This window comes from Onychostoma macrolepis, chromosome 22 (genome assembly GCF_012432095.1).
Source record: "Onychostoma macrolepis isolate SWU-2019 chromosome 22, ASM1243209v1, whole genome shotgun sequence".
Lineage (NCBI taxonomy): Eukaryota > Metazoa > Chordata > Actinopteri > Cypriniformes > Cyprinidae > Onychostoma > Onychostoma macrolepis.
Window position 1 is genome coordinate 24,664,491 of NC_081176.1, and position 10,427 is coordinate 24,674,917.

General features: G+C 34.0%; 1 protein-coding gene across 1 annotated transcript; it reads right to left on the reverse strand.

Moving 5' to 3' along the window:
* Positions 1-210: 210 nt before the first annotated feature.
* Positions 211-9,860, reverse strand: cxcl12b (chemokine (C-X-C motif) ligand 12b (stromal cell-derived factor 1)). The gene is made up of 4 exons (XM_058762205.1): positions 9,702-9,860; positions 6,977-7,094; positions 4,513-4,596; positions 211-2,224 (listed from the first exon to the last, which is right to left on the reverse strand). Exons 1-4 carry the CDS (start codon positions 9,766-9,768, stop codon positions 2,200-2,202), a joined length of 294 nt encoding a protein of 97 aa, XP_058618188.1. The 5' UTR covers positions 9,769-9,860; the 3' UTR covers positions 211-2,199.
* Between the last annotated feature and the right edge of the window lie 567 nt (positions 9,861-10,427).

The window sequence follows — 10,427 nt, forward strand, 5'->3', positions numbered from 1 at the left end:
AGTTTTTGTATATATTTTTTCTATATTATTTGTGTGTGTGTGTGTGTGTGTGTATATATAAAATAGAAGTTTTACATTTTTATATATAAAGTAAATATATAAAAAGGTTATTTATATATATATATATATATAGTTTTCATTTTATATTTGATCCTTTTTATGTTTTATTTTATAACTGTGCAACTGTGAAACACTCTAGAAATTCCTTCATATTGTACTGTTGTGTTTTTATTCATATTGATCAATGCAAAATACAAAAATAAATCATTACATTACAAACTCCTTATACTGTATTTTAAAGTGGCTCAAAAACATTACAGCAATTGGGCATTTGAGTCAAAGCATTATCAGAACAGAAATAAAAAAACGTGTTAGATAAATGTATTAATGTCATAAAAAACAAAATCACAGTCACATCCTTTAATTCTGTGGCTAAAAACAAAAAACTGATACATATGGCATACATAAAGCAATATTAATTTAGCCTACAAATTGCTTGCATTTTTCAGTTTTTGGTCCCTGTTCAACCCATTTACTGACAGCCATTTAGTGCTGGAGAATATTTACATGTTGGTTGGTCCTGTTGGATCCAAATCACAACCAGTATGACACAAGATCTGTATGTGTCTGAGTCATGGAATGTCGCTCGATGCACATGAGCAGAGGTTTTAAGCTGCCGTGGCATGATTGCATTAATGACACCTACTTTATACATACAGCATATCTACTTTAAACTGCATATTTCTTGAATTTCAGTGTCTGGCATTTGCTATACACACAGGTAGCAAAGAGGAAGTGGAAGGCAGGAAACTGTGATTCTGCTTCCTGTAGTAGCAGCCCTGTGTCAAACGTGTCTCTGTTCCAAAATCTTGCTATCTGCCGCCTACATAGTGCGCTGCTAAGTGCATTACTGTCCGCACTATAATCGTTATGGAAGTAAATAGAAGTAAATAAGTAAATGTTTTGAAATGCTTAACCAAAAATGGATTCCAAAGAATTTGACGTTAACATGTTGCTAAGCCAATAGACCCTACAGTAGGTTTGCGCCATATTTAATTTTTGGTGGGAATGAAGTCGAGGCTGTGAGGGATTTAGAAGTATAGTGTGTTCAATGGATTGTACTGTTATTTAACCACATACTGAATGTTCAGCTGAAGAAACGACGAAAAAATGTTCGGTAGACAATACTCCATTAAACGGTTTTGAAAGTTGTGGGTTTTCATTCGAGTTAAATTCAATATGGCATTTAACCTGACTAAGGTCCATTGTGTCAGAATTATTTGCGATTTTAAGCATAAAAATACTGAAGAAAATAGTTGTTCACTTTTTTTAATGAAATTTAAGTATTTTTATGATTGGCATTTCACATCGAGCATGGGTTTTTAACAAAACTTTTCACAATGCATTCTGGGATTGCTTTATTTGTGAAATACAATTCACGCTTTCCTAAATTTTAAAAGGCAGTTTATTTTGCCGTTTTTTGCTCTGTAAAAATGTTTCAAAATTAGAGTACATTTTACAAGAAAATACTATTTCAGGCTTTCTACTTCAAAATTTCACGTTCATTTGCCATTTCTTTGTAATTTATTGTAACATTTACTAGCAATTTCTGAGTGAAAGTCGTTTCTACGCAAATTTTTTGTTCGGTAGGCGGCTCACTAGGTTTTGGAACAGAGCTAGCGTTAGCATGCTGGATCATTCATGTGTGCTGGTGAGCTTTTAAACACTTCAACAAAGCTATGAGCAGCAAAATAACAAAAAGTGAAAGCTTGAACAGGGCAGGTTTAAATGTCTGCTTCATTTTCACTTGCTTACGTCCCTTATTAATCCCAAACTATCCTAAAGGTTAGACATCCCTCACAACTATGACACAAACTCTCATTTTTACTGCCCTTTAAGTTGCGGAAAACCTGTAGATATCTCTCTTGCCTTGGCATTCAAACATTCACGGTCACATTCAGTCGCTTCATTCAGTCAGTAATCACAGCCGCAGTAGCAGTGCATCAGGAGGAAGGTGTTGGCTTGTGTTTTGGTGAGCTGCAGACTGTCTGGATGCTTGAGAGGCAGGTTTAGGTGAAGTGCTGTTTGTGCAAGCAGTCCAGAAAGAGGAGGAGTGATAAAAGAGAGCGAGAGAAGAGGACTAGTGCCTCTTTGGAGGTCAGAGATGCACGGTGGTCCTCCTCGCACATCCTCAGGTGTTTACTTTGAGCGCTTCTTCTTTATTCTGGAAAAGTAAGAACAATCATATCATTAGAGATGAACAAGACAAGTTTTGCAGATGTCAAAGCTGATTTTTAAATAAATGTAAAGTATTTACGAGTTTTGAGGATGAAATGTCAGCCCGATCTCACGGCAATTCGTATATATTTTTCAAGGTGGCTAATTTGTATGAATTCGTACGACCTCACTCGTACAAATTCAAATGATTTTTCTAAATCGTACGTATTTTACGAGTTGCACAATTTGTATGAATTTGTACGAATGCCCTACACCTAACCGCGCCCCTAAACCTACCCGTCACTGGGGTTTAGACAAATCGTATAAAAAACGTACGAGTGAGGTTGTACGAATTAGCCACCTCATAAAATACGTACAAATTGGTCGTGAGATAACGTTGGAAATGTGCAACTATAGTCTTTGAACATTTCTGTGTGAACTTTTATGCATTTAACTTTCTAGAATCTATATCTTTAACTATCTAGAACATCAACTCCTAGTGAACAATCTCTTGCAAGTACGTCACTTGAAACATTTTTTTTTTGTCACATCGGTAGAGCAATAAATGACAAAATATCTATTTAGTTATATTTAGTTATACATATTTTCCATGAGAGATGTTTAGAGAGTCAGTAAACGCTAGACCAGTGTTGTTTTAGTATTATTTATATAGGATTATTTATTAATATTTTTAAGTAGGATTAATTTTTACATTTTCAGTTTTCATGTTTATTTTAGTTTATGTTTTGCAATTATTTATTGTTTTTTCATTTCAATTTTAGTTTTAGTAATTTTAATACTATAACTTGTTTTATTTCAGTTATTTCAGCTAGGCAACATTTTTCATAAAGTTTTTTGTCTAATATTTATTGTCTAATAATATTTCTAAAGTAATATATTATTTTATATAATATCATTTAATATAACATATTAAATAATATGTAAAATAATATTATATAAAATAATATATTACTTTAGAAATATTATTAGATATATCATTATTAACTAATAATTATTATATATTATTAGTGTATCTTTTTAATTAACATAAATAATAAAATATTTTTTTCATAGTTTTTGTTTTAGTTTACAGTAACAACACAGCTCTGACAATGATCGACACATGTTTTTTTTATTTTATTGCATCAGTCATTTTGGCTCAGTGGCACAATAGGAGGTCGATTATAGTGGTGTAAAACCTCCTGCCTTGCCTGTTACCTCATCATTAATCTACAATTAGAGTAATTAAAGAACAGGGGTTAAACGCTTCAGGCTCTGTGGTGGAGCCTAATTACCTACTTAGGTAAACGTGTAATTTCTATAACCTTAAATTAGCCAATAACATTCCACACACAGTTTAAATGTTAAGAACAAAAACTTGTAAATTTCAGCTAAGATTTGTTTTAAAACCATTAATGCCACTGCATTCCTGCGTTTATCTGGACAGGAATCACTTTGCGTAAAGTAACAAATTACAAGTTGTGTAAATTACAAAAAATAGTCATAACTTCTCATTTAATTTAATGTGTTACTTGCCATTTGTAATTATTTGTGAAATTTATTTGCAATTTCTAAGTGAAAATCATTTCATCACCAGTTTTTAAAGTGTAGTTTAGTTTTATTTATTTTTTTTCGGACGTGTGAGGTGTGAAATTATCTTGAAGGGTGCATCTATTGCAGTTCTGACTATTAAAAGCGTATTCAAACTAGTGCTGTCAAACGATTAATCGCGATTAATCGCATCCAAAATAAAAGATTTTGTTTACATAATATATGTGTGTGTACTGTGTACATTTCACACATGCAAGTATACTTTTAAGAAAAATATGTTATGTTTATATATTAAATATATTTATATATAATATAAATTACATGAATATAAATATACAGTACGCATGTAAATATATGTAAATATTTTCAAAATATATACTGTATATGTGTGTATTTATATATACATAATAAATATACACAGTACACACACATTATGTAAACAAAAACTTTTATTTTGGATGCGATAAATTGTTTGACAGCACTAATTTGTGTGCACTAAAGTGTTCTTTGAAAGTGTCTGATGTTGTATTTGTTTTGAAACTTAACAAAACATACAAATACGTAAAATTTACGCAATTTATTGTGTGGAACATACACTTTCTAGTTTCTGCTTATTTTTGTTGTATATATTTATTTACATTTTAATTCAACTTTTTTAAGTCTATAAGGAACAGGTCTGTATTTCATCCCATGACTCCTTAGAGATCTCCTGCTTTTTCCAGTGTAGAAAGAGTTTCTTCTTACTTGCTAATGGCATTCTTTAGATACTGCTGCAGCCATTTGGTCTTGGGGTTGATGCAGACCTCTCTGTTGTTCTTCAGCTTGGCACTGGTAATGAGAGAGAGAGAAGAAGGGATTTGTTTCGGACGAGAGCAAAAGAGAGACTGTTATCAGATCATATCAGCTGTCCGTCATGGACTACATTTCAGCCCCTCTATTCTACTGTACTGGCAGGAGTCACTGCACTTCATCAGATATCAGGACTGAATTAGAGGAGGTTTGTAAGGACGGTGTTGTGCTGTCTGGACGTTCGGGATTTTTGATGATTTGGAAGATTCTGCCCGGGATTCCCAGCACTGTACATGTGCATATAATTGTCTAAGTAACATTTGTTTTTTTTGTTTTTTTTTCTGATGAAATTAAATGGATACTGTGTCAGTACACTTAATATTTAAATTCAAATACTCAGATTTTGACTCCCAATTCTTAAAAAAACTAAAAAATTATAGAATTTGCAGTAATTTAATTATCTGATCCTGTTACTAACCAAACACATACCAACTTAGAATAAATCAAGACATATTATTTAGTTTCTTTTCACAGATTGTGATGACTTTGTGACCACAGTTATTATAACTGTAAATCTGTGAAAAAATTTTTTAAATAACATACATTTATGACACTGTATTTAGTTTTATTGCCTCAGTGTTAAATGATGTAACCAGTGAGTGTTTCGACTGAGGGAGTGACGACAAGCTTAAAATTAATCAATCTCTCAATACTGGTTTTTCCTCTTTTGGAATGGCAGAGAAACGCTATTGTGGATTGTTTTTCTTTTGCTATTAGAGCAAATGGGAACACAAACATTATATTTGTTGTACTTTCCATTCACCACTATACAAATTTGCTATGACGACATCTGCGTCAGAATCCCTTATGAAAATTAACCATGGTTTTACTCCGAAAAAACACGGTTGCTATATTTAAACTATGCTAACCACAAATTAACCATGGTTTTGCTACACTAACCATAGTTTAACCATGGTATTTGTAGTAAAATTGTAGTAAAACTCTGGTTATACAAGTCAATATGCCCAAAAAACATGGTTACAACACTTTTACAATAATAAAACCATGCCAGTTAAGGAAAACCTCGTAAGGGAAACCTCAGAAATGTGAAAAGTGTCCATCATTGATCCATAAATGTGAGATTTATACTTATTAACAACACTTATGTGTCCTTACAACAAATGGGCCTACAGCGTTGTTTACAGGATAGTCGCAAAGAAAGTGACTTTTGATGTGCGATTTTTCGGTTAATGACAAATAGAAAGTCAAGGGTTTGAAATCCTCTCAAACAGAAATCTTTCTGATTGATATCTGCCCTCCAAATTAGCTTTGGCACAGCCAGGACAATCCCCTCAAATGATTCATTCACCCACACATGGAGAAAACCACACAGATGACACCCAGACTTCGCACCTCGGTGCCAAAAGGTTGTGTTTGAGCGTTAGCGGCTCACGTTGCAATTCAAATGGCTATTCGTATTGCTTACACCTCACACACACACAGATCTCTCAATCTGTCTAGACAAATGGAGCCTGTCGGCGCAGATAAAAGATCCGCTTAACCTCAAATCTACACACCAATCCTCACAATCAACTTCCCCATCAGTAAGCTAAATAAAAGCGTAATGCTATCCCTGTTTGTTTTCTGGTGGGATGTCATCCATTGGCTTTATCTATATTTGTTTGTTTGTTTGTGATTTGGACTCTGGGTTAATCTAGCTAGTCTAAACGATCTTTCGAGCGAGCTTGTCGGTGGTCTGGGACCGAGCCAGCAGGTAGTAATTACCTCACAGCTAGCTAATGCTAACAACAAAATGAGTGATGTGAGTGTCTGTGGGGGGAAAAGGTTGGAGGCTGTCTTTCATCTGGGCCAACGAATCCGAAAGGATTTCTAAACAAGATGTGTGGAAGACGGCAGATTAAAGGTGATTTCCTCCGGCCAAAGTTTGTTCCCCAAATGACCCTTGGCTATATGCTAACCTCTGTAACCCCTATAACCTTGATCCCCCTGTAGCGCTTTGGCTTTTTGTTGCCCGACGGGGTACAAATGGTTCAGTTTAATACATTCCAGACCACTGAAGTAATTCCAAATGTTGGTAAAAATGAAAACGACAAGGTTGGTCGTAACACAAAGCTAATCATTTTGACCCTTAATTATTGTGTCGTGAAAACCTGGGCAAAATCGCTCTCTCAAATTTTCTAATTTGGCTGTTTTTTGTGTGATTCTGTGAACAATAGAGCACATCGCTACATTCCCACACAGTTTTGACTCCTTAAGCTGGAAATTTTTAACTTTAAGAGCTATTTCTGGCACTGTTTGGCAAAATGACGTTCATTGGTGTAACTTAATGTAGCCATGTACAGCATACAAAATACAGTTTAGCGATTGTGAGAGAGATGGATCTGGTAAGTTGACTCACATGACTTGGAAAGGGCAGCTGGGTGTGTGGAGGAACTTAATCTCACGGATGCTCCTCTGCGGGACGGTGTTGAGAGTGGACCGGCACCAACATCTCTCCACCAGACTGATGGGTTTAGCTGGGATCAGATCGGAGCACGAGAGTCAATACAAGAGAAATGTGAAAAATGCATCTTATAGAGTTTAAGTTAACATTTTTAAGACATTAAGTGCTAAATTAATACAGTAGCATTCAAAAGTTTGGTATCAGTAGGGGTTTTTGAAAGAAATTAATACTTTTATTCAGCAAGAATGGATTAAATTGATCAGACATTTATAATGTTACAATCATTAAAAAAAGATTATCAGAAATGTTTCTTGAGCAGCAAATCAGCAGATTAGACTGATTTCTGAAGGATCATGTGACACTGAAGACTGGAGCAATGATGATGAAAATTCAGCTTTGCATCACAGGAATAAATTACTTTTAAAAATATTTTAAAATGGAAAGCAGTTATTTTAAATTGCAATAATATTTCACATTATTACTGTTTTTACTATATTTCTGATCAAATAAATGCAGCCTTGGTGAGCATAACTGACTAATGTCAAAAACATAAAACATATTTTTTAATGGTAGAGTATATTCTTCTAAATATACATATTAGAAAAAAAAAATGTTTGAATATTTAACACAATTCCATGCTTCTCTTCATATTATTTTCATTTATTCATGGAAATATAGTTTAAAACATATTCAAACATAATCTGCACTGATTTTCTTTGTTTTCTAGTTTAAAATTGATTTGCTTCCAACGTAAAACAATGGAATTACTGAATAGTTCTTTGATATTGCCACTGATTATTATTGTTTTTGTTAAAAAGAGCTGTTTTCTATCTGATCTGAACCTTTAAAATATCTTGACAGAACATTTATATTGTGAACTTGGAAAGACACAGTGAAATCACAATTTAATTTCCAACTGAAGCAATCCATAATTCAAGTTTATGCAATATAATCCTACAGTAACAACATAAATCACAGAACCTTTCCTCATTGTAAAAGCATCTGAAAGTTTCCAATCACCTGCGTCCATTAACAAGCCCTGATCATTAAAAAGAGATTAGTCTGCCATTCTAGTGGCTCTCGTTCATTCAGACAGGGGCCGGTCTGCCTTTCACTCGCCACATTTTTCATAAAGAGGGTCCTCGACATTAAATACGGCAGAATCCCATAATCACACCATGCCTCGCCAGGCACTTTGCTCCTGAATACGTGCATTAAATGAATCTGTTGAAGAACATTCTCTGAATGGTTTCTCATCTCCCTGGTTTCCTTTGCGCTCCGCCGAAATGGACACGGTTATGAGGGAAGTCAAACTCTGACATTCTCATAGATATTTTCAGACACTCTCTGTTCCCTTTGTCATGTTAAACACCGACCCATTAAGCCTTGACTAAACACCACTCCAAGTGAACAGCGCAGGAACTTTTTTGCTTACTATTCCCTAATTAGACACTAATTAAAAGAGCTTGCGGATAAGTAAACAGTGCTAGGTTTTTCACAGCAGAAACACCAAAGCCAGACCCAGTTCAGCTGGTTAAACATTTCTCCGAAAGCCTAAATCAGACCCACTAACATGTAAAGACATGTACATCAAGTATTTAACGTGAAGACACATATGCAAATATATGCAGGGCGCTTACGAGCTGCAAGGTGATATTAATGGAGCCTCTTATTGATCGTTAACACTGTAATGATCATTAACTGAAAATATTCGCTATTCTGTAAAACTTGATTTTAAACTTGACTTATAGTTAAAAGTTGATTAATTATACAGCAGTTCTGCAATTTAAAACTCTAGTAAATCAATTCAGTTCAATTTGTTACTTGCCTTTTTTTGTAATTGTTTGAAATTTACTAGCAATTTCTAAATGAAAATAGTTTCAAAGTAAATCCATCAATATGTTTTTTTTGTTTGTTTGTTTTTTTCAGTTCAGTGGACTTCCAATCAATAATAAAGCAATGATTGTTTTGTTGTTTAGCTTTTTGTTTAGTTTATTTTTTCTTTGTTTTTTGTTTTGCTTTTTTGTTTATGTTTTGTTTTGTTTTAGAAGGCAAATTGGTCTGATCCATCTAGTAATTCATATGTGTATGTGCTAAAATAAAATAAACATTTTATGTTATGCTGAAAAATACATTTATAAAGAATGCATTCATTTCATTTATTATAAACGTGCTATTAAAAATAAAAAAAATAAAAATTAATAATTTATTAAAATTATGTCCATAATATTATCAGTGTTACTTTAGTATCATTGAGATACTATTATATTTTTTATTAATATTTTTAATGAATTTTTGAAATTCATTTTAACTTTATTTAAAGTTTTACTAATTTTATTGTGGTTTTGTAATTTTTATTAGTTTATTATTATTATTATTATTAAATAGGTTTATATAGTCTTTATGAGTTTTTATTTCAGTTTTATTTCAGTTTCTTTGGCAACTAGCTGAAAAGATAAGATTAAGTGTTTTTACATAGCATTTTGCTTTAAAAGTTTATTTTATTTCAAGTAAAGACTTCATGGTTTTAGGTTCAGTTAACTGTCATAACCCTGAATGATACACTAATATCCATCTTGCAAATATTATTTAGTTAATTAACTTGCAACTCAACACTTCAAAGCATCATGTGAAAACTGAAACGCTATAAATCTGTAAATGTTAGCCGAAACCCACTTACCGTCAGTCTCTGGGCTCCATATGACGACCGTCAGCAGGGCCACCAGCGCTAGGACTTTGCAATCCATGCCAAGTGTGTGTGTGTGTGGCTTTTGTCCGTCACAGCTAGCTTCCAGAGCTCAGTGTGGCGTCTCAGCTCTCTGCGAAGTGTTAAGACTGAGGACCATAGGGAAACACTCCCCCCTCTCTCAGGAGGAGGAGGAGGAGGAGGAGGAGGAGGGAGTGGGGCTGGACCCTCTCCTCCGACAGACGCGTCTTCAGTGAAGTTCCTCAAATGTTCTGGCAGAGATTCAGCGGTGACAGGCTGACTCAGACTCTTGTTTCTGTCTTCCTCTGCATCTTTTTCTCAGAGGAGTGGAGAAAGTGGAGCTCCTGCTGTTATCTCAGTATTGTTGTTTCTCAATAGTTCGATTTGTTATTGTTTGTTTCATGTCATGTTTTTCTGGAGCTTGACTTTCGCTTAACTGGCGCTGCTGTATTTCCTGACCACCTGCGTATCAGATTCCCTCTGTTTTATTCGACTGTGATTCCTTATGTATTTAGGGTGTGCTCGAATTGTATACTGCACACTACCAGGTGAAAGTTTGAACACTTTATTGAATGTTTTTTGTGATCTTTAAGATCTGCAGCTTATGCTTAAATTATTTCAAGGAAAAGCTGCCAAACACATATCCAGCACACATGTGCACGCCTTCAATATTAGAAGCTGAAAAATGTCATAGAAACA